We start from the raw sequence: 24,382 nt of genomic DNA on the forward strand, positions 1-24,382 counted from the left end.
GTCCAACTCTTTGTGGCCCCATGGACTGCAACACGCCAAGCTTCCCTGTTCTTCACCACCTCCCAGAGCTTGCTCAAACTCATGTGCATTGAGTCGGTGATGCCATCCAACCATCTCGTCCTCTGTCATCCCCTTCTTCTCCTGCCTCCGATCTTTCCCAGCATCAGGGTCTTTTCTAATAAGTCAACTCTTTACATCAGGTGACCAAAGTGTTGGAGTTTCAGCTTCAGCATCAGTCCTTCCAAGGAATATTCAGGATTTATTTCCTTTAGGATCGACTGGTTTGATCTCCTTGCTGTCCAAGGGACTCTCGAGAATCTTCTCTAACACCATAGTTTAAAAGCATCAATTCTTCACCATTCAGCTTTCCTTATGGTCCAACTCTCACATCTATACATGACTACTGGAAAAACCATAGCTTTGACTAGATGGACCTTTGTTGGCAAAGTGATATCTCTGCTTTTTAATACGCTGCTCTAAAAGAGCAAGTGTCTTTTAATTTCTTGGCTGAGGTTACCATCTGCAGTGATTTTGGAGCCCAAGAAAATGAAGTATATAGTATAGAATTAAAACTGTGATCACTATGCTGTATATCAGATCTCCAGAGTTTATTCATCTTATAACTGGAAGTTTATACATTTCGATTAAGAGTTGTAGTAATTCTTAGATATTATGGGATCAAATCCCTTGTTTGGTATGTTTCATGAATACTTTCTCCCAGTTTAACTTGTCTTTTAATTTCCTTACTGACAAAGTTTAAAATTTTGATAAGGTCCAATTTATCAGTGTTTTCCATTGTAGTTACTCATTTGTGTGTCTTGTCTAAGAAATATTTTCTTATCGTAAGGTAAGAAGATATTCTGCCTATTTTAGAAGGTTTTAAGTCTATGTCTATGATTTATCTCTATTTTTTACCAGTGCGCATTACATTTAATATTTAACAAGTAATTAATTACAACTAATAAGACTTGCTATATAGCGTAGGGAACTCTACTTAGTACTCTGTATAGGAGATAATAAAATTAAAAAAAAAACAGTGGAAACATATATATATATATGTATATATATAACTAATTCACTTTGCTGTACACCTGAAACTAACACAATTGTAAATCAAGTGTACTCCAATAAAAATTAAAAAAAAACCTGATTAAAGAAAACCAGGAAGGAGGGAGGCTTAAGAAGGGGATATATATATATATATATATATATATATATAAATATATATATAAATAATTATGACTGATTTGCTTTGTTGAATAGCAGAAACCAACAACATTGTAAGCAATGATCTTCTAATTTAAAAATTAAAAAAAAAGAAAAACATATAGGAGTCAGTAAGAATGTGTAAGAGACATGTGTACCCCAATGTTCATCGCAGCACTGTTTATAATAGCCAGGACATGGAAGCAACCTAGATGTCCATCAGCAGATGAATGGATAAGAAAGCTATGGTACATATACACAATGGAGTATTACTCAGCCATTAAAAAGAAAACATTTGAATCAGTTCTAATGAGAAGGATGAAACTGGAGCCTATTATACAGAGTGAAGTAAGCCAGAAGGAAAAACACTAATACAGTATACTAACGCATATATATGGAATTTAGGAAGATGGTAACAATAACCCTGTGTACGAGACGGCAAAAGAGACACTGATGTATAGAACAGTCTTATGGACTCTATGGGAGAGGGAGAGGGTGGGAAGGTTTGGGTGAATGGCATTGAAACATGTAAAATATCATGTATGAAATGAGATGCCAGTCCAGGTTCGATGCACGATACTGGATGCTTGGGGCTAGAGCACTGGGACGACCCAGAGGGATGGTATGGGGAGGGAGGAGGGAGGAGGGTTCAGGAGGGGGAACACATGTATACCTGTGGCGGATTCATTTTGATATTTGGTAAAACTAATATAATTATGTAAAGTTTAAAAATAAAATAAAATTAAAAAAAAAAGAAAACAACTTTTGGGCTTTGTCAATTAAAAAAAAAAAAAAGAAAAACATATAGGAGTCAGTAAGAATGTCAGCGGCCTTGAAGTTCAAGGTGTATCCTGACTGTGTCCAGCTAAGTAGCCTTGGGCATTTCGCTCCCCAGGGAACAAAGTGGGGCAAGGCAGTAACTGCAGCAGTGACTGAGGGTCAGTACAGGTTAGTGGTTTAGAAATCTAACTGGAGAAGCTTACTGCTTAGCAGTGAGGAGACTCCAGAAAGCTGAAATCCAAGAAAGTTGGAAACTGCCCGTACCCAGTGCTGATGAGGCCAGGGATCCTCTGCCACAGCCCCTCATCTCTCCTGCCTGGGCACCTCAGAGTAGTGAGTGCCCACTCCTACTCTGACATTTCAACTTTCTGCTAATCCGAGTAAGCCACAAGAGGGCACTGTGAGAATGGGTTTCTAAGCCAACCTGGTGCTCCCTGCTGCATACCTGAAGTGCTGGGCTCTGCCTGCTTGGGCGAAGGTGGTTTTGGCTCTTGAGGGCCAGAGGAGGCCTTACAAGTCACATACGGTCACATGGGGCGGCAGGGAAGAGGGTGGAGCAGTGACTTCACCCACGGTGTGAAAGGGACTGCCCCTCAGAACACAGACCTGGAAATAGGGCTTCAGGGGAACCAGGAGGGGGAGCAGGGGCTGAAACCAAGGGCAACAGGGAGCAACAGGTCCCAGGCAGTCTGGTACAGGAAACCCGGGGAATATGGCAGTCTGGTGTCTGTGGTTGGTCAGTTCATCTTAGGTTAGGAGGTGATGGCCCGTGTCCCACCAGACCAGGGGCAGAGCTGAGATGAATGACTTTTGTTTTAATTAGGGTCAATTTATGGCAGAGTGGGATGGAGGTGATGGAGAGGGGATTTATCTGTGAGAAGCTATAGATGGCAGACACAGGGGCAGTGGGGTGGGGCAGTCATGGTTCACCTGTGGCTACACTGGTCACTCTGGCAGCAAGGTATCCCAGGATTAGGAGAAATACTGAGTATGGAGAGAAAGGCTTGGCTACAAAGCAGGGCTCTTGGCCAGAGCTGACTGGCCCAGACAGAGTGAGGTGAGTCTGTCCAGCTAAGCTGAGTGTCAGGCACCTCTGGAGTTCAGGTCAGAGAGATGCTGGTGGGAGCAGCTCCAGGACACATCACAGAGATGGTACAAGCCCTAATCTCCAAGCCGGTAGCCCCAGAATTCCATCAGAGCTCAGCCGCAGGGCCAGGCCCAGAGCCAGGAATAGACTGGCAGGGGGACACAGGACGTCAGACAGGTCCACTTTGGCCCAATCCTACACGGGAACTTGGATATCTACTTGGGATCACAGAAGTCCCCAGAATCTCATACTCAGGCTCAGAGCTCACAGAGTTATTTCAGAATTTACAGGCTGATGAGGAGAGCTGTGGAAATCAGCATCTGCTCCTCTCTATGGAGACAGAGATTCAGTGGCCTGGGGCTCCATCACAACTGCATAGAAAGATTTCACTTCCCAGGATCAGGACAGAGAGTATCCAAACTCAGCTTCTTTCTCAAGAATTATCTCCAGGACCACAGAGCACTGGACTGGAAAGGTGGACGGCAGCACTGTCCGTGCAAAAGCTTCACTCTTGGCTCTGAGACCCCAGAATCCTGCAGGCACGCTCACCTTCTGTGCTACTGATGGAAGTCTTACCAAGGCTCATCCCTGATACCCCATTCCTGAGGCTGGAAAGCCCCTATTTCCCTGGAAACAGTCTGAACCTCTCAGCCTGATAGCTCAAGCCCTCCCTGACTTGACCCTTGACATTTTTATCTTTGGACTTTCCCACCTCCACTGGCATGAACATATCACTCCTGTTGTCTGATAGAGACCAGACTTCTTGGATGTTTGCGTTCCTCTCTCTGCCTGGAATGTTCTTCCTGTCCTGTCTAGCTGATAAGCAGTGAGTCATTCTTGAGAGCCTGCTCAAGCACTGGCTTCTTTAGGCTTACCTGGCCAGCTCCAAACTGGCTACAGGTAGACTGCTTGGTAACAGGCAGTGTAGGAAGTTGCCTCCAGGCCTACTCCTCCTTTTGAGTCTTACCGAGAGAATCCTGATTCTGTCCAAGTAGTCGACCTCAGCCGAGTGACCCGGTGCTCAAGGAGAAACATGAAGGAGGCCAGGCCCAGCATACTGGCCCTATTCCTCTGGCAGTAAGAAGTTAGCTCTTCTAACTAGGGCTAAGTTAGAGGTGCTGGGCATGTGCCTGGTTCTGGCCATTGCCCGCATTTCCATGGGATAGTGGTTGGAGGTGGTGAGCTCTTATAAAGGGGCTCAGTCAAGGACTGATTGTGCGGGGCTTGTTTGTCACTGCAGTGTCAGAATCTGAAAACAGGGCCTGGTGCCAAGGAGGTGCCAAGAGAGTTGCGAGAAGGTGCCTTCCCCATTAAATCCTTTTCAGGACTGTTTTCACTGCGTTGGCTGAGTAGGCATCCCTCCTCGGGGGGGTCCAAAGGGTCCAAAGAGTCTTCTCAGAATCAGAGATGGTGAAGGACTAGCTCAGGCTTGATGGCCGTTGGGTCTTCTGTCCCCTCAAAATCCATACTCTTGCTTGTTGTTATTTGTTCTAAAATATTCACAGAATGTCCGCTATGTGCCAGCCACTGCATGTTCACAAATGAACAAAACCAAGTTTCTTCCCTAAAGGAGCTCACAGCTTTTTGGAAGGAGACACAAAATCAGATAACTATCTTCGGATGCTATAAGGGCAGTGAATCTATGTAATAGATTTCTTAGTTGCTAACAAGATCATCCTCTCTGGATAGTATAAACAGAAGGAGAATTTATGAAAGTCCATTGGATATCTCACAGAATCCTGTGCCCAGTGAAAATGATGTCTCAAATCATGTGTAGAACAAACTGAACTCAGCTGACTAGATCAGCTTCTGCTCTTCCCCACCATTGCAGTGGAAGAAAATGAATGCGGCTTCAGAGACTGAGAAACCCTGGGTCTGTGGATAATGAGAAAATTCATGTGTATATAAAGTATCGTGCTGCTCAGTCTCTAAGTCGTGTCTGACTCCTTGCGACCCCATGGAACGTATCCCGCCAGGCTTCTCTGTCCATGGGATTTTCCAGGCAAGAGTACTGGAGTGGGGTGCCATGCCCTCCTCCAGGGGATCTTCCTGACCCAGGAATCGAACCTGTGTCTCCTGCACTTGCTGCATTGGCAGGTGGATTCTTTACCATTGAGCCTCCTAGGAACCCCTCATAATGTATTGTAGAGAGTTAGAAAACAAAACAACACTTTTCATTACAGAGCCACGAGCAGGGCACACACACCCTGCCATTTCCTGCTTTACTGAAATCAAACTGATCGGACTCTCAATTATCTTGAAGAACATAGATGGGTTAAAAAAAACAAAAAACAAAACTATACCAAAGAGCTATTGCAAAAGTACCTTAGGAATGTGTCTGTTTTATCAGAAGTATTCAAAAAGAAGTATTTTAGTATTCAGACGTATTTTATCAGAAGTATTTGCTATTGTCTCTTGTCCAGCAGAAATGATTTGGAGATACAGAGGAAACCACCAGTGTCCTGGCCAGGTCCCTTTGCCAGCTGTTGCCCTCTGCCCCAGGAGCCACGAGAGTCAGCTGGTCCCTCCTCCGGAGAATGCCCTCAGCTACATAGGAGCCACATCACAGAGAGGCTGCATGACCTCAGGAGGAGAAAGCATCCCTCTAATCTGGTCTAACTGTGACCCCAGGAGGAGAGAGCATCCCTCTAATCTGGAGAGACCTGCTGCTTCCTCCCTGTGAGGGCTCGGAGTCCTCCATTCTGCTCCATCAGGAGTGATGGGTGAACTGCATGGTTCTGCTAAACAGATTGCCTTGCTGGGCACATGGTTGGACACCACCGTGTTTCCTAGACCATCTTCTTGACTGCAGACTTTCTTGAAGCTTCCGTTTGGACATGTCAGGCTGGTTTTGGGGTGGGCCCCAAGGGACTCTTCTACCCAGAGAACTAGAATTCCAATGGATTGCAGGGTGGAGGGATCCTGTGTCCTTTCTAAAGGGCTTTGGCCGAAAGTGACTCAGTGACTCAGCACTGGAAGAAAGTCCAGGGGAGGGCTTGAGCCAAAAATAGAAAAAAAGAATCATCACCACCCAGAGCCTTGCCTGGGACCTGACAGATAGCCCCGAAACCCAGCAGTAGGGATTGAGATCTGACCCTTCGGAGGCCCATTAGCCCCTCATCCAGCCCTGTAGACAGCAGCCATGCACAAAGGGCTGCAGGAGTTGTTCAGTATTTAAGCCACTTGTTCAGGGTTTAAGAAATTGGCCACCAAATTCTTTGATATTCGCCCATTGACAGATGGGGACTGTGTTTCCTTACTTTGAAGATGGGCTGGCTCATGATGACTTTGACCAACAGGACACCATGGAAGGGATCTATGTGAGGTATGTCACAGAAGGTGATACAGCCCTGAGCCACCATGGAAGTGCTCCCACCTGGAGCCCCATCCTGGTGAAGCTGCAGGTAGGAGCCCAGCCTTCCAGCCATCTCAGCAGCACCCAACTTGTGAGTAAAGAAGTCTCCAGATGATTCCAGTACATGCCCTAGTGTTCTCCTGACGTTTGGGTCTTCCCAACACTGTCCTCAGTCTTGCTGAAGCAGAGACAAGTTACCTGTACTGTGCTCCAGTTGAATTCCTGGCCGATAGAACCCAGGAGCATCATAAATGATGGTTTTCTACCACTCGCTTTGGGGTGACTTGAAAGCAATGATTACAACCGAGTCTCCACCCGTGCAGGAAAAGCTAAGGAATCTAAGGCTTTCTCTCTCACACACACTTGCACATGTGAAGTGATGGTCAGAGTCAGAGCCAGTGCAATGCACAGCCAGAATCTACCTCTCCTCTATGTGAACTTAAAATCCCCACTGATTTGCCTCACTCCTCACTCCCAGGTATTTCCTTCCCGAAGCTGCATAATGATCTGCCCTTTAACAAAGCATTATTGTGATGTGATGACCTGCATGAGGAAAGCCCAGTCCTGCCCTGTGGATCCCTTGCAGGCATTCTGACAAGACGCTTGTAAATGGATTGAAACCCCCCCAGGGCGGCATGAACCTGGACCCGACATGGACACATACGATCTTATTGTCTATCCCTGAAAAAAACCAACCAACCAACCAACCAATAAACAAACCCAGTTCCTTGGGATTGTATTCTAAAAGGGAGTTTGCAAGCCAGAGCATGTTCAGAGGACTTGGCTGCAAACTGGGCTTTAGGAGGCATAGGTGAAGGGATCAGGGACATTTGGCTTTGACAGAAGAAATCTTGGCAGAATATGTGGGCTGTATTCAGAGATCAGAAATGGTGTTAGTGGAAAAAGATAAGCTTTGTGGCCCTAGATGGCATAATCAGGAGAGTAGACTCAATGGGGTAGAATTTGGCTAATTCAAGTGGTCCTTCTTTGGTTACTGCCCCCAATCCAAAGACACGTATATTCCGTTGTAAAAATCTTTATTAGTCTGAAAAGCTCAACGCAGGCATCTCAGTTTCTCCTGTGATCAGTTGCCATTGCCACTGGTTAGCATTAGAGATTCTCCATGCTCTGTCATGAAAGGAAAGAGGACCTGATTTTGTCAAGAGTTAGAGAAGCCCAAGCCTCTTAGAACACAGTGTCCTTGTCAGGACATTAGTTTTCAGCTTTCTCTGCTGGGAGGATGATGAGAAAATTTCTCTTCTACCTCTTCTAGCCTAGTATTTTTAGATGAAGCTGGTGAATGAACGTCAGACAGCCCAGCTGGCCTGGATATACGCGTTCCTTTCTCAGTTGCCCGTGAGTATGTGCTCTGAAACAAATAGGTTCTCACAGGCTTCTCTGGTTGTCTGAAAGAGAAGCACGTCAGCTGAGACACTTATTAAAATTCCGTATGCTCTGGTCCTTTCTCTTCAGATCTAGATTAGTAGATGGGGGTGGGGCTGAGTCTTTATGTAAGTTGTGCCTCGGGGGCTCTGACCAGGCAGGCTTGGGAAGCGCTGTGTAGGGAGAAAGAAACGATTATGAGCTCTTGCAGACTCCTTCACATCAAGGTATTTGTTAGACCAGGCACAGTATATCCTAAGGCTGGCAATGTGCTCACACTTGGAATTGACTTGGAAGGACAGTAGAGGTACGAGTCCCAGGCTGATCCTTCTTTCTGGATCAGAGAAACTGGGTGGAAAGTGCTAGAAGCTGGGAGATAGAAGACTGAAAGGTGTGCTGTGGCTTCCCCCACCCCACCCCCACCCCCTCCATGGCCAAGGCTGAGCAAGCAGGACCCAGTGACTCCGCCTTCTTAGCCTTTGCTCTTGTCCTTCTGAAGCTTCAGAGGTCGCTGCCCACCAGGTTCAGCAGGGCATTCTTGTAGTCACCGCTTGTGTCTTCCTGAGGACAGGAGGGACATGAGATTTAGAAGGGAGTTTGGTTAGAAGGACATTGACCTGGCTTGGAGTCGCCTCCATCAGGAGCTCTTATTACTAGGAGCTGTGCTTCCTGGGGGGAGTCCTGGCACATGCTTGTACTGGTTCCTATGTCACCGCCCCCTCACTGTCACCTATCTTTCCTTGTTTTCCATTTCAGGCTGTTCCTACTGCCACCACGCACCCCCACCCCTCACCCTGACCGCCTATTGCTGCATTCTGAAACTTCTGAAAGGGAGAATGTCTTTTTAACGTCTCATAAGCCATGTGTTTCTTGAAAAGTATAGTGAACAATAGGCATTTGTAGAATAACTAGACTTGACTTAGTAGCCAGTGAAGACTTAGGGATATATTTCTCATGACTTGACTTTTGTTAATGAAACTGTCAAGGCCTCAATTGACATTAACAGCTAGAAGAGCTATTTCTCTTAAAGTTATAGCAGTGTGATAATTGCTCTGCATTTTCTCAACTCTAGAATGTTCACTGATGGGAATCATGTTAGGCAACCCACTGAAGCTCATATGATTTATCTCCTTTAAATGTTGCTGCCAGGATTACTTAAATCTGTATTCGAATGCTACTCCTCAATTCCTACTAAACTACTCTCATTGACTCTTCAGATATGGTTCATTCTGCAAGGATTTGGTGTGTCATTTTCAAAGGGGTAACCGTAACACAAAGGCAAAGCTAACTTTCTGGGTGAACAAGGACCTCCACTAGTCACACCGGCCTCCTTGTGATCCCTGTGTGTACCACACAGCAATGAATGCAAGTGTGATACTCCCTGGGAAGGGATGGACACATGTGACTGATGGCATTGGTCACAGCATTCGGGTTTCCCAGCAAGGTCTCTGTTTCAAACTGGTGTTAGAATTGGGAGCTCATGACTCACCATGATCATGCTGCTGAGGGTTTTGCCGTACATCTTCTTGAACTGATTCTTGATAAGATTTAAGTCAATCTCACTCCTGGAAACGATGTTTCTTATCAGGGTCCCATCCAGAGTCCCTGCTCCCTGGATAAAACACAGCAATCAACCATCACTTCCTGCCTTCCTGGTCCACCTTTGTGACAATGACAAGTCTATGTTGGGTCCCGGGGGCTTTTGTAGGGGATGGGGAAACAGGAAGGACAGTGAAGCAGTGTGTTTGATTTGATTCTGGACACAAAATTCTCTTTGCTCCAGGAACAAGACCTCTTCCTAGGGCAGCAACATCGTGAACTCTGCTTAACTGGACAATTCACAGGCACAACCCTCCCTCTCACTTTCACCCTTGAATACTCCTATGTCAGAAGGAGCCACAGGGCCACAGGGATCCCACAGCCTTTTTCATTTTCCTGGCCAGATGTAGCCAGAGAGTCTGGGGTTCTTGCTTCAGGTAATGTTAACATCCACCAATCAGAAGAGGTGGGCGCTCACCTTAACCTTCAGGAATTATTTTGACTATCTATCTTCCAATGTGGGTCCAGATACCACAACCTGCACCTAATCCGAGCATTTGAACAGCTGTCTGAGTGACCAGTGCAGCCTTTTGGACAATAGGCAAACCCAGATTGGCACTCTGGCACACACAGGAGAGTTGAATGTGTCCATTCAAAGGGTGCCTTGACCTCCTGGCAATCCTGTGCTTTCTCAAGGAAGCCACTTGGACAGTAATAAATAAATTAAAAGGACAATTGCACTGACTTGGGTTCAAATCAAGGCTTTGCCATGTATCAGCTACGTGACCTTGAGCTCGGTTTTGCCATCTCTGGGAGGGCAGATGGGAGGGCGGACTGCACCATGAAGTGTCAGAGGACCGCGGTGAAAGCTCAGGGCCATGAACACCTGGGCATGCACCTGCCCAGATCCAGCCTTCAGGAGATGCGGCTTCCCTTCCCTAGCCTCGATTTGCCCACTGAGAACTAAAACCAGCCTGATGCACAAGAGGCTGGGATAAGAGGAGACCTAAGTGTGGAAGAACTGGGTGGTGGCTCTGAGCTCCTTGGCTTTGCGGCTGGTGCCATGTAGGACTGAGGGCCAGGCACGCAGAAAACAGAACAGTTACCTTCATGGCAAAGTAAAGGCGCTCCGCAAAGTAGCCGTGGAGGTTCCGGGTGCACTTCACTGCAAAGAGGAAAGCGCTGTTAGCAACCAGGGGCTGTGGGCAGCGTTGTGTACATGTTTCTTTATTTATGTCTTGCTTTGGGTCCTAAGGGTTGTGCAAATCTCGGCCTATTTATTGGTGCTCTGCCTAGTCCTGAAGGCTTTGTGTCAGGAGGGGTGGGGCAGGGAGGGAAGCCCAGGGACTGGCCACAGGTGCAAAGGCCCGGAGCAGGCAGACAGAAGGGCAGGATGTGACACGCACTGGGGCCCCAGGCTTGGTCTGGCCCATCGGACCACAGCCCCGCCAAGGGAGTCCCTGGGCTCTGACATTCCAGAGACAGCTCCGCTGAGAGTCCATCCACACGGCTCCAAGGAGGAGCCACCATTGTGGGACCACTGGTTTCTGAGTGTCACTTGTCAGAGCCCCTGCGGAATGAATTCCCCTGTGACACATGGGGCTTGGCTCCAGAGCAGCTGGCCCCACACTCTCTTCCATGGATGCTGTTTAGAGACTGAGTGTCTGGGTGGGGAGGTTGGCGTTTTGACCCAAGGCAGCAGAAAGAGGAGGGCTCTGAGGGAGACAGGCACGAGTTTGAACCCTGCCTGACGGCGCTGTGTTAGTGACTTGATCTCGCTGCCGTGCCCTGCCCTCACATGTGAAGACAGTGATGTGAGTCTTCAAGGAGTAATCAGCAGGAAGGGCCCAGAAAGGCACCGCACGGTCTCGCTTTTCCTTGCCTGTAGATTTATTTAGGAGTTGCTTAAGGGCAGGGGCTGCCATGGGAGCTGAGACTGGAGTAGGGGTCATGTTTAGATGGTCTGGCATAGATTACATTTATCACAGCACTCAAAGGTGCCTGGGGAGTGTCAGATGTCCCAATCAACTTTTAGGGACCAGGACATACTGTGAAGCTCCCAGGCTACTTGGCAACCAATGGGGACAACCTGCTGTGGAGGTGACCTTGGCTCTATTATGGTAGGGAGGAGGAAAGTCCCTCTGCTCTGGGCCTCAGTTCTTCATTCTGCAATGACTCTTCTGCCTGTCACTTTGGCTCTGGATCCCAGGATGCGCTCTGGAATGGGTCCTCCTACATGAACCTGACCTCATGCTTGGGGGACAGTTCTCAGTGTTCCCCAGCGTCAGACGACCCATCACTCAGTTTGGACTCCAACTCCACTTCATCATTTCTTCAGTCAGCAACTGAGGCACGGAACAGACCCCTGACTGAGGTCCTGCTAGTTGGCTATTTTCGGACCTTCACAATCAAAGCCAGAATGTTGTGGGTGAGCATCGCCCCTGGGTCTTGCGCAATCCTGCAAGTGTGTGCATACACATACATTCATGTACTCAGACACCTCCACACACACACTCATACACAACGACACACACAGTGCTGGGAACTACATGGGCAGCACAGGGAGCGATCTCGGGCAGGACAGAGCACTTTGAGGGCTCTGGGTCTTCCCTAGTAGCTCCGGTGTCCTGGGTGGATGGTACGTGCTGAGTGGGGGCTGATATGGAGGTTTACCTTGATTGATGGTGAGCACAGGGACCCAGAACTTGCCATTGAGCTCTGGGCCCTCCGCCCTTTGATGCTGCCCCTCCCCGGGGCCCCAGGGCCGGGAGGCACATGTGTACCTGGGCATGGAGCTCCGTCTCTTACCTACTGTAAGCATGGCCTCCTCCAGCGACCCATGGGTCTCACTCTTGATGCTGTCCTCAATGCTCTTGTTGGCAATTTTCTCATATTCCTCAAACACTGTGGAGAGCGCCTTCTCTTAGCCGACATGTGCACTCAGCCTGACATTCCCCAACATCTTACATCAGAGACTATACATCAATTCACCACCCCTGATTTCCACTTGGTTGCTGGGAAAAGGGTCCAGGGATCCTCAGCCCTCTCCCCAACTCCATGTCTTGACGTGGTCACACTGAGTATTCAGTATGAAGGGAGAGGCACCGACCCCTCATGGTCCTGACATTGCCTCCCTGCCTCCCCCGTACCTCTCATCAGGTGTGTGGCGCTGCGTGTACACAGGATAGTGATGAACTTCATCTCATCCGTCCCACAGATCTTCTCACCCGCTGCGTACAGATCCTGGCACGCGGACACCCATGACAACCAGTGAAGGTGAGCAAGGGGTGAAGGACCACCCTCAGTCCACCCTGCCAGGTCGGCATTCTCCTCTCCTTCATCATCTTTTTGACGGGGAGCCTGCTATTCCCATGGTTAAATACTCTTCTTCGGGCTGCTCTAGGAACGGCCCTGCCTCGCCCTGGGCTTCACCCTGCCTCTAGGCAGTTATAAGTGCTCTGCCAGCAGGCAGATCTATAGAGATCTGGAAGCACACATCTGGGCCTTGGAGGCCCAGCACCCCCAGATTCGAAAGCTGAGTTGGGTCTCAGCCTAGCATCATCAGAAAAGCCCTTCCTCCCCCACTGCCCCGCCTGGAGTCTAGATGGCAGAGGGTGGGGCCAGGTGGCCAGGAAGGCAGAAGCTGCTGAGGGGTAGCCTCACCTGTGCATCTTGCAGGGCCAATCCTGGGTCCACATAACCACTCAAGTCATCTCTGCTGCCCTAGGAACAGGAGAGATGACTCTGTAAGGTAGGCTGGCTGAGCAGAGCAGCCTGGGCAGAGGGGACAGCTGGGCAGGCAGGTGGACAGTTATCCTATCTGGGCCTTGGCTCTCTCATCTGTAAAATGAGAGTTGTAAGAAATGCCCCAAGTGGGATGGGGAATTCATTGAGCAAAAGTAAGCGCCATGCCTGGCATGGGACCTGGTGGTCAGGACCTGCCCAATGATGTGCCCTCTTCTCCTGCTTCCTGGAGAAGTGCAGGGGCTCTGCAATGAGGGCCTTCCAACCATGCTGGGATGAAGCCAGTGAGCCCAGGCCCTAGTGGTTCTAACACACCCTTGTCCCCACCTCATCCAACCCCAGCAGCTCTGGCCAAGAGCGGCTCTCTGGGAGTGGGGAGTGGCTGGGATCCCCCAGACAAGGGGTTCCCAGGATCCAGGGCTGTGATACCTGCAGGAGGCACACCAGAATCCTCTCCAGGTAGCCGCTGGTGTCTGCTTTGATGTCTTCTTCCAGGTTGGACCCATAGTCTGCAGGGGATCAGGACCATGAAACTTACACCTGCTCTTCTCCTCTCAGCCCCGTTTCCCACACTTCTCCTGACTAAAGCCTTCTAGGAAGGATGAGTCTTTGGTACAGACAGTGTCTGCACTGTGCAAGTGTCTGAGAGGCAGAGGCTCCCCACTGGTTGTCGTTCAGAGCAAGGAAGCGACATGGGTTGCTGGCCAGGCTCAAAACACAGAGATGGGCCAGTCTAGAGAGCCTGATCAAGCTCCATTTCATCATGTGGCTCATCAAGCCAGAACCTTCACACAGACTCCTCACCAGCCAGACCTTGAGGAAGAGGGACTTTGCCTTGCATACCAGGGACTCCACAATAGCTAGCTTGGTCTCCACATCCCCCACTGCTGAAATGGGGCCCTGCATGGTCCCTGGGGTCAACCTGTGCCCAGCCAGGAAGGTACCAGCCCCACCATGCACTGCTGAAAAATTTTGTGGCCTGCAGCACTGCCATACTCTCAAGGGGCAGAGTTTAGTGTCTGCATGCCCTTCCCTCCAGCAAGCAGCCTGTGAGTTTAGGGAGCTTAGTGGCTAAGCCTGAGCCATATCTGACCTCACTATCAGGCATGGGATTTGGAACACAGTGGGTGCTCAGCACCCATGTGTGGAAAAGCCCAGAAAGAGTCCTTTCCAATGCGGCCCAGTACACTTCTTGTCTCTTTATTCCTTGCTACGCTGCCAAAGCTCATGGCCATTCCCAAGCTAGCCTTTAACTTAGGGCCCACATCTTCTCTTCTTGACAGGCCCCTTACCTTCCTCGTATGCCTTCATTATCTCCTGCAGCTGGTTCTTGGTCCGAGAAGCCAGAATTTCGATGATGACACCCTCTTTGGTTCCTATGCCCTGTGGATAAAAATCTCTGCTTACTGGAGAGGACTGTTTGCATGCTCCTGCTATGTCCACACCCTTTTTTTTGTCAAGAGGCACGAGGAAGAGCCCTAGGAAGATCTCGTCATCGCTCTGCTGGGAGGCCTCTGCTGGAGGATGTTACTAGAGGAATCCACCTGCATTTGTCTCCAGTGGTGGCTGTTATGGGCAAGTGATGTGATGGGAAAACTGGGTTTCAGCTTGCCCCTCCATAGCTGGGTGGTCCCAAACAGGTTGCTTGATCTCCCTAAGCCTAAGGATCCTCATCAGGACACAGGGATAATAAGTCATCCCCGCCGGCGGTGGAGGGAATAGATGTAAAATGCCCAGCAGGTCCGTGTACACAGTAAGTGACCTTTCCATGGAGATGATTATTGCTCCTTGGTCCTGACTCCTGAATCATCTTCAAATGCAAAAGGATCAATGGGAAGTAAAGGGAAATTGGAGAACCAGGCATAGACAGCAGAGGCTGGTTCCTAATTCCTGCACACCTGGTCTAGTGGTGTCCCTAGAAGGACTGATTCTGGCTTTATCAAGACCAGATGACGCAGGAGGTCAGTCTGTTTGGTGGCAGTCTGAGTGACAGGAATGGAGTAAAGGGACAAAGTAGGTGATTAAACAGTTAATCCCACTAGGGGATGGTCAACAGAGAAAAAATGTGGGAGAGCCCTGTAAGTTAATGGTCACTTAGGAAAACAGGTTTGCTTAACCACAAAACCAAGCAGCCTTGCTTAGCAACAAAACTCTGCAACAGAAACATGAGACATTCCCCCAGACAATGAAACAATGGTGGGATGAGACCCACATCCTGCCCAGGGAGCTCAGTAAGCTAATGATTGCCAGGACAGGCTCTTCTGCCTGCACTAAAAACAAAAATTAAGGAAAAGGAGATCTTATATTGAAAACTGAGATGATTTACTATATTTTAGTATACATTACAGCCTTTTTGCTCATTTCCACTGTTTCATGACAGTCCCGGTTTGACTATTTAGGAACAAGAAAATCCCCTACCCATCGTGGAGGAGGAAATGATGATTGAAGTTTGGCATCCTGTCAAGAATGAGGAAGAAGGTAGTCTTCTCCCCCTCTCCACTTTTCATTTGATTATAAAACTGTAGCCCACTTAGCCTCACAAGCTTTCTATTCTAATAAATCACTTATCTGTCACTTTGTCTCTCACCAAATTCTTTCTGCTCTGAGACAGAAGAACCTGTGTTCTACTAAGTCCTGAAATGCATCCTATGGTCTCATGAGCAGCAAGCTCCCAGCTTGCTGAGCTCATTCCAAACAGTGGCTCGAGGAGAGTTTGGAGCTCCCTGTGCCAAGCTCTCTGGGGAAAGGAGTCCTGGGCATCATCCCCTCATTCAGTCCTTGTAAGTGGTTTTGCCCCTTCCCCAACCAACTTGCTTGGTTACCTTCATGGCATCATATAGCTCCTTGGCTTCGTATCTGTATGGAGGGTACATGAGGGCTATGATGAGCCTCTCAAACTTGCCACTCAGCTCCGACTTCAAGGTCTCGATGAGATCCTAAGGCAGGAAGAGGGAATGATGATCTTCTGGGTGCTGTACTCACTGGAGTGCTGGCAAGGATGGTGGTGGGGCCCAGGGGCTCTGGCGAGATTCCCAAGTAGGCTCTGCCATGTGCTGGTGCTGGCTGGGGTTTCTTGGGCCAGCAACTCAGCCTCTCTGAGTATCATTATCCTTCCCTGTGGAATAGATACCATGGCATCCCTGCTTCATGCCATTGCTTAGGGGATTGGCAGAGAGATGCCAAGCCCTTTTTCAGTGCAGTGTTGGACACACCATCATCCCTAAATACAAGTTTGTCATTACTCGCCATCGAGTCCCTGTCATTTAGCCCATAGACACTCAACAAATGAATGAAATGAATTAAGGAATCTACTTTATGCATGTCTCCCTCTAAGGGCACTTGTGTTTGCAAGAAGTCACAAGGCCACACACAGCTCATCTCCTCACAGCTAAAGGACCAATGGCCTTTTCAGATCTAGATTTCAAACCCAACCTTGTTTCTTACAGGCTCTGGAGACTTGGACAACATCCCCTACCTCTCAGAACATCAGTTTCCTCTAACATCAAATGCAGAGAATAATACATAGCTGTGAAGGTTAAGAGAGAGAAATTATTTTTTAAAAGAGCATATTGGTTTCTCATATGCAGTGCTTGGGTTTTGCCACTCATCTTTCTGTGTTAAATGTCCACATTATTGATGTGTGCTGATGGAGGCTTCCAGCTACCACGACTCTGCATGCATTTATTACTCTCTCTAGCTGGCACACCAATGTCTGGCTCTGTCCTGGGGGCAGCGGGAGGAGGGACAAAGCCAGACTGTGCTCCCTGCCCTTGGATTCCCCCCACGGCAAGAGGGAAAGTGCACGCGAATGGCAGCTCCAATGTGAGGAGACCACCCTGTCGCACGGCACAGGGCCGAGTCTGCCCTGCATCCCTGGCATGTAGGAAAGAAAAGGGCCTTCCAGGCTCAGGAAATTGGACAAGCAAAGTGTAGAGGCAGGGAAATAGCTCAGGGATGGGGCCCTGGAGCAAATGTAAGGAAGCAAGTGAGAGAGAGGTTGGGAAACGTGTGGTGGGGAGCCATCTGTAAGTAAGTTTTCTAGGTAAAACACAGGATGATGAGTTAAATCTGATTTTCAGAGATAAAATGCACCATATTTTCAGCATATGTCCCAAATGCCGGTGTCGCCAGTGGGCGGGGCTCCTGGTCAGCTGGAGCTCGTCCAGCATGCTGCTGCCTCCCTGGTTATCTCCGGCGGCAGCAGTCTCCACAGCCCACCTGCGCACACCTGCCCGCCCTTACCTTGCCAAACTGAGCCTTGAAGGACTTGGCGATCTGCTGCCGCTGTGCGTTGCTTCTCTTCGTGAGCACGTCGATGATGGCCTGCTCGTTGGTCCCTGCAGGGGCGTGGCATGAGCACCCCCATTTCCCCCAGGGGCTGATGGGGGCTGGGGAGGAGGGAGGGCAGCTGCATGGTGGCCAAGCAGTGGGGACACATAACCTGGAAAGCTCCCGAACCTGGTGATTTTCATGGTGGAGACAAGACAGACAGAAAATCTACCTGTCCACCCCTGGCCCACACAATGTGGGTGCAGCCCAGGCTCAGCCTCACAGTGCTGGGCTCTGAGGCCCCTCTGGTCGTCTGATCTGCTCTGGACGTCACCCAGGGCTCACGTCCAGCCCTGACCTCCCTCGTGCTGGTGACTGTGGGGGATGGTGGGGACAGAGGATCCAGAAAACCAGATCTGATTCCCGGCGCACTGACTGGGTGGACAGGAAGCCAGTGGCTCTCCAAGCCACTGCATTTTTTCTTTGGGAAATGGAGATAATAATAAAGATTTCATAGGAAGCAGAGGACAGAAAATCCCTTCTCAGTTTGTCTGGGAATGGCAGTTTTTGTTAATGCCCCCGTTCACCAGTTGGAGCCAGTGACAGGGTAAATCCCGCCTAGGGTGACAACATGACGGCTGTCTGGGCTGGGTTATCCTAATCCCAGCGGGCCTCCAGCCAGCCATCAGGAAAGCAGACGCTGGAGACAGGATGGAGCCGGCCCTGTGGCCAGCCTAAGCCGGGTGGGGGGAGATGCTGCAGAGTCTGCCTGGCTGGAGCCCCCTGGGACTAGGTCAGCCCCCCACCATTCCCAGTATTGTCCCATCTGAAATTCACAGTGACACACAGGGCCCGGAGTTCTTGGGGCTATTTTACGAGTGCGAAAGCTCAGGCTGAGTGAGGGGAGGTCCCTGCACAAGGGCGTGCAGGAACACGGCAGGTGGTCTCCTGCTTCCCACCCCCGTTACTCACAGCCGCCCTCCCACCTCCAGTCTTCAGGCCCCTGTAGACCTGTGCTGGGGAAGGTGGGCCCTGTGTGATTATCCGGCTGCCAGTAGATGATGGGGAGACCCTGACTCCCAAGGGTGTGAGCAGAGGGGTCTTGAGCAGAATGGCAGAGCCCCAGAGAGTCACTGAGTTCCCGTATCAAGGCCACTCACCAATCCCCTTCATGGCTTTGTAGAGGGTCTCTGCGTCAGGGTCTGGGTTGAAGTGGGGGCTGCCCTTCACTGAGACGCCCTCTTGTTCAACCTGCAAGAGAATCCAGGCCTGCTCAGCGCAGGAGGGGGGAAAGCAGTGTGCCTTGCAGCTGCCTCAGCGGGGTGGGCGCCAGCTCGGCCCCTGCCGACCAGCGGCTGAGCCTCCATCCATCCTGGACCTGCCTGTTCTCCCAGGGCAGGTGGAGGCTGCAGCTTCTGGATATGCTAGTTTCTGGCAGACTGTGCTGAGGAAGGGGCACCTTCGTCCACTCGGCATCAAGTTGCCATACGGCCCCCTCCTGTCAGGGCTGCAGAGGCCCCACGTGCCTGTTAGCGCCTTGGTCAAGGGGAGGCCTGGAAGGAGGGGCTTCAGGCTGGAAGGAGGGGCCTTCTGAGGAGGAGTGGATCAGTGCCACCCTAAGAGATGGAATCCCAGCTCTCAGCCCTAGTGCCAGCCCTGGGGAGTTGGGGCTTGTAGGCTCAGACAGTGTAGGGGAAGACCTCACAGGTAGCTGGCACTGTGGCCACTTCCAGAGCCACCGTGTCAATTGTGGGACAGCAAAAAGCGGGTCTAGAGACTGGACTCCAGCCTTCAGCTCTCCCATGGCCAGCTGCCCCGTGGGGACCATGCCTCCAACCCTTCTGCACACCCGTCCTGTGCCATGTCTCCTTTCTAGCTCTGGGTCCTTAGATCCTCAGGTAGACATTTGTTTCCTCCTTACTTGCACTTTCTGGGTTTTTGTGATGATCAATGGACTTTAAGGAAAATTAAAAACAACAACAAAAAATTTGGGAGGATAGAGTTAGAGTAGGGGGCTTGGCCTGAAAAAGAATCATCAGGGGCTTGAGGTGGGTGATGCTGAAGAGGGAGCATCCTTTAGAGTCCAGCGACGGCTTCACTGGGCTGACAGGGGTCAACCATGGAATCTCTTAGGAGATCTGCGAGGCCGAATGACCCAGGAGTTGGTCACTCCAAGGCATTAGCTGCGTAGGGAAGGGTTCCCCAGAGACAGTGGCCTGACTATGAGGGACTGCTGGTTTCCCTGGGGGCTCTGTGGGACTGCCTCGTCTCCTCTGCAGAAAGGCCCCTTGTTTGCAGAAAGGCTCCTTGTTTTAACAGGCTGGCGCCAGTCGGAGCCACAAAACCGCTCCCATCCCTGCCCCTGTGCTGGGGCGTGGGCTCTGAATCAGGCTGTGTCTCCCTTAGGCAGTGCCATCTGAGGCAGGCAGCAGGCCCAGCCACCCCAGGTCCCTCTAGCACCACTGGCAGGCAACAGGAAGGGACAACCCTGCTCAAAGCTGCAAGGACAATGATCGAGTAAGGAAAGTCTTCATGGAGCTGAACATGCTGCCTGCAAAGTGTGCGGATGAGGCAGGAAAGCCAGATTGAGCTCAATCTGCCCTCTTCTTGAGAAGTGGGCGCTTATAAGAAAGTAGAGGGCCAGGGCACCCAGTTGAGTGTCCTGACAGCTCAGGGTCTTTCCAAGTCCTCAGGCTCTTGAGGGGCAGAGAGTTAGCTTTAGAAAAAATAGCGTAATGTTCTGAAAGTTGTGAAATAAACCAGATAACCAAAGTCCCTGGGCCCTTGATTTCCAAGTCTCTAATCCAAGTCTTGCCTGAGGGCTCCTGAGACTGGTGCTCTGCAGAATTTCTCAGGTGCAAATGAATGATCCCTCTTAAGTGTGTGTTTTGGGAGATGGGCAATAAAGGAGTGGAGGGAGACTGGAGATGGGCACTGAGTTTGAAGGAGACTCAGAGACCCTTCAAATGGAAGGGAATTTAGTCCCATTGCATTTGGTCTCCCACGCGCCTGTTCAGCTACTCCTCCTATCCACCCCTCATCCACTCATCTACTCTTCCACTTATCCAGCCACCAGTCCACTCATTCATTCACTACCCAGATGTCCCACTCCCACATCATTCCATTCATCCATCCACCCATCCAGTCACCACATCCATTCATCCTTCCTCCCTTCCTTTGTCCTCCCTTTTCCCCTCCTGTTTTTCCTTCCTTCCTTCCTGGCTCTAGCTAGTTCCTGAAAATGCAGAGCAGCTTCCCATCCATGGTATATCTGTAAAGATATTTTTTTTGCGTAAAAGATAAGAAGCCTTTCTGTATCCTTTGCTTGAATTTCAAATGTCTGGTGACAGATTTTCCTACTTTACTTCTTTAGCACCAAGTTTCATAGAAGAAATTATTAGAAGTAATTCCTTGTGGCAATTTGATCCAGAGAGCCTGTGTGGTCCCAGATGTTGCCCAGCTGGTGCACGCATAGATCACAACCCTTGTTTGTGGAGTCACAAGCATCTGTTACTACTGTTAAAGATTTGAGCAGGTCCTATGTGCCAGGCTTTGTGTTTTAGAGGCTTTAGGTACTTCAGACACAATGTTCTTCTTGACATCTTTGCCAGTGGCATTAGGTAGTTATGAATGCCCCATTTCACAGACTGGGCTTGGAGAACTTGGCAAGGCTATACAGCTAGTAAATGGTGATGCTGGACTTAACGCACAGCCTGACTCAGAAGCTCAGCTGTCTGCCGCCCCCCTGCTATCAATGACTCAACCTTTTCCAGACACTGAGGTTTCCCAGAACTCTTCCCTGAAGGAAACCTTGCCCACAGGAATGCAGGTTGTTCGTGAGTGTTGGGTCATCTCAGATCTCAGTGCTAAGCTCTGGGGCCACCCAGGGGGAGCTTTCCTCCTGCCTCTTGCCCCAGGCTGGCACTCAGGGGCTGTGCAGCAGTTACACACCAGGCTGCATATTCTAGTCACCATGGAGTGACGGATTCAGTGGGTCTGAGGGTGTGCTCCAGAGGCAGTGTTGCTAAATAGCTTTCCGAGGCTTGTGATTTCACTGCAGTGAGAAGCCTCAGCCTCACTTTCCACACTAAGGTTTTACAGGTGAAAAGACAGTTTCCTAGGAATCAGACCCCTGGATGTGAGCAGGGGGTGTTGGAGCTCCAGATATTCTATTTAAGACCAACCCCCCCACCCCCCCACCACGTTGGAGGAAAGGTCTGTCTAGGTCCTTCCTGGGTCTTGTGTAAAGCGGGCCAGTCCATACAGAAACATTTTCACTGAAAAGATGACTCAGTCTGGCTTGTGACTCTCTGTCTATTATGTATCTGTGAAGGTCTCAGGTGAATTGCCACACCCTTGCCTTCTCCTGTCACAAGGCTGCTGGGGAGAACTTGAGAGACAAAACTTCATCTCTCATGAGAGGCACAGACAGGTTCCCTCGAGCTGATCTTTCACATCCCTCGGGTCCAGTCCTGGTCTCGTTAGAGGCTCAGAGGTCATCTGTCCCTCACTGGAAGCTCAGCCAGTCTCACCTGGGGTCCACCTGTGATCTTGATGCCCTTGGCTTGTGGGTTGCCAAGCCCCACAGAGTTTGAGCTCAGCGTCAGACTGCTCAGAGTCTAACCCAGACTCCAGCATTTCCTAGCGTGGCAACCTTGGACGCCATCTTATCCTCCTTGTGCGTCTGTTTCCTCATCTGTCAGTAAGGATACGGGCATTTCTATGGCAGAGATGTCTTGAGGCCCAAGTGAGAGATTGACACAAGAATGTCCAGGGCCCAGTACATGCTCAGGAAGTGTCATTGTCATCCCGCCAGGTTGGCCAGGTCCCTACAAGGAGGCTTTTGCCTGCCTGGCTGGGTGGGCCACAGGGATGGGCCTTTACCCTGCCCCTGATTTTGGGAGCAAGGCCCAGAATCAGGCCGCCCTGGGCAACAGCTGACTTTAGAAAGTGCCCGGCACTAGGTTCTCCCTGACACATCTGCCTCCTCAAAGGCTGGTTTCCCATCAGCTGGGATGAAGCTGGAGGCCAGCCTGGCCCTCGAGCTGTCCTGGCTGCCTCGCCAGGGCCAGACAGTCACCCTACCTTGCCCCAGGCCTCCTCTCTGTCCCTCCTGTCCCGGCCTAGCATGTCTGAATCTGAGAGCTCCTGGGAAGTGATATTTCTGACAAAGAGATTTCCTGAATTGGGATAAGCCCAGGTTGCCCACTGAGACTCACAGAGAGCCTGGGGGCGGGGACAGAGAGAGACCCCAGTTCACACTAGACCCCCGTCTGCTAGCTGTGGGATTGAGCAAGTCATTAGATGTCGCTGAGCCTCAGTTTCCTCCTCTGTCAAGTGGAAAGAGCAGCCTTTCTAGCCCAGGGCTGCCTGGGGATGAATTGAAGGTGTGCGGAGCACATCCCCCCACCCCCTCATTGAGTGGGGGATGTCACCCACTCCCCATCTTCCTCCCCTTCCGTGTTCTCACCTTGGACTCAAACCCAGGTGAAACATTCCTGAGAATCCGTGCATTCATCTGGACATAGGAGACTTAGGGGCAAAATGTGTCGTCCCTCCTAACTCAGCCATCTGTCACTGTAAATTTCACTCACAGATTTCAACTGTACAAAACCTCTGTGGGCCGGGCTGTCCTCCCATCCCGTGAGGGGTGGACATTGATGAGGCCTCCAACATCAGCTTGTTCAATCAGGATGCTCTCTAGCTCAAGTTCCTTCAGTGGCTCCCCACTGCTCTTAAGGTAGAGCCCCAGCTCCTTTGCCTGCCATGGGTGGCTCTGTAGGACCCAGCCCTGTCCTGCTTCTCTAGGTAGATCTCGCCTGATCCGCCACCCTCCCATCCAGGACCGTCAGGCCTATTTCTCTTTAAAACCAAGCTTCCCACTCTTCTGAGCCTTTGTACATTCGGTTCCCTCTCAAAGGAAACGTTTTCCTTGTTCTCTGTAAACCTGTACACACACCACACACACAGACACACAAACACACCTATCACTTAACCATGATTCCCCCTTGCTTCCAGCAGCCTGACCCCTCCATTTGGGTTCTCTCAGCCCCGCAGCTTCCCCAGCTGCATTTTGAGGTCCCTTTATCTGTCCGTCTCCACTGTTTCCATTGTTTCCAGCCATGAGCATCCATGGGGCTGGGCAGTGTCTCCTTGTCTTCCTCCCCAGTGGGCAGCCCAGTCCAGTGCCTGGCCCCACAGGCAGCAGGGGTTGCCTGAGCTGACTTCTCTCTAGACCAACAGTGTGTGGGAACCCTCCCTCTTTGCTTGCTCTGCACTTACCCAAGCTTTCCACCAGGCCATGTCGTCCACCTCACCAGCACCTTTCCCCAGGGAGACGGAGATACGCTGGTCGGCCCTCCCTCCACTCAGAGACTGCACACTCACTCCGCTGCACTCAAAAGAGCAGGCAGCTTGGGGTAGGGTGTGGTAGCACCCGCAGGCAGGCCCCAGGCCCCACCCAGTACCACCCCTACTCTGACCCCACCCCCGGGCCAGGCCTAGCTCTGGGCTCCTCTTGTGGCTTTCAGGCCACACCTAGCACTAGCCCAGACCTGCCCTTGGAAATCCATTACTTGCTGCCAAATGTTTGAGCTGTGGCTGTTACACAGCCTGGAAATTCTGAGTTCCAACCTTTGAAAGCCACACTTAGTAAATGGGGCTGTTTATTCACTCTTTGCTAGACCTGATTTATATAAAAGAGGGGCCTATTTATTGCAAGGCATCTCCACAATAAACAGTGCAATGGGGAGCTCTGCAAAAGACATAAAGTAGCAGCACCCTCCACATATTGGGGTGTCTCTATGCCTAGATGCCTCTTTAATCACGCTGTGTACTCTGTCGCTTTTAAGCATTGCCACAACCCTAAGAAGCGCATGAGTGTTCCATGTAGTATAGTAAGAAATGGAAACTCCCAAGTTAAGATAATTTGCGTGAATCACACTGCTTGGCGGGAGAAGCCACAGGATCCACCAGGCCCCTTTGACTTGCCTGCTCTGCCCTTCACCCTGGAGTATGAA

The 24,382-nt window shown here is 50.4% G+C and overlaps 1 protein-coding gene across 2 annotated transcripts; it reads right to left on the reverse strand.

The window, feature by feature from the left end:
- Positions 1–7,448: 7,448 nt before the first annotated feature.
- Positions 7,449–23,783, reverse strand: LOC113885433 (annexin A8). 2 transcript variants are annotated; one of them, XR_003509200.1, is made up of 13 exons: positions 23,646–23,783; positions 18,524–18,614; positions 17,337–17,431; positions 15,917–16,030; positions 14,387–14,477; positions 13,524–13,603; positions 13,014–13,073; positions 12,500–12,593; positions 12,159–12,254; positions 10,457–10,515; positions 9,301–9,423; positions 7,693–8,372; positions 7,449–7,556 (listed from the first exon to the last, which is right to left on the reverse strand). XR_003509200.1 is itself a non-coding variant. In XM_027530755.1 (12 exons), exons 1-12 carry the CDS (start codon positions 23,664–23,666, stop codon positions 8,313–8,315), a joined length of 984 nt encoding a protein of 327 aa, XP_027386556.1. In that variant the 5' UTR covers positions 23,667–23,783; the 3' UTR covers positions 7,449–8,312. The 2 variants fall into 2 exon arrangements, 1 of the variants encoding a protein (XP_027386556.1); XM_027530755.1 differs by having other exon boundaries at positions 7,449–8,372.
- Positions 23,784–24,382: the final 599 nt, after the last annotated feature.

Source organism: Bos indicus x Bos taurus, chromosome 28, assembly GCF_003369695.1.
Source record: "Bos indicus x Bos taurus breed Angus x Brahman F1 hybrid chromosome 28, Bos_hybrid_MaternalHap_v2.0, whole genome shotgun sequence".
NCBI classification, from domain to species: Eukaryota; Metazoa; Chordata; class Mammalia; order Artiodactyla; family Bovidae; genus Bos; species Bos indicus x Bos taurus.

Bases quoted from the DNA above. Each gene is read 5' to 3' on its own strand.
- LOC113885433 (XM_027530755.1), bottom strand. From the start codon at position 23,666: ATGGCCTGGTGGAAAGCTTGG. The intron at 18,615-23,645 runs GTAAGTGCAGAG...ATTCTCTTGCAG, and splicing joins TGGCCTGGTGGAAAGCTTGG to GTTGAACAAGAGGGCGTCTC. The intron at 13,604-14,386 runs GTAAGGGGCCTG...GATCCCCTGCAG, and splicing joins AATGAAGGCATACGAGGAAG to ACTATGGGTCCAACCTGGAA.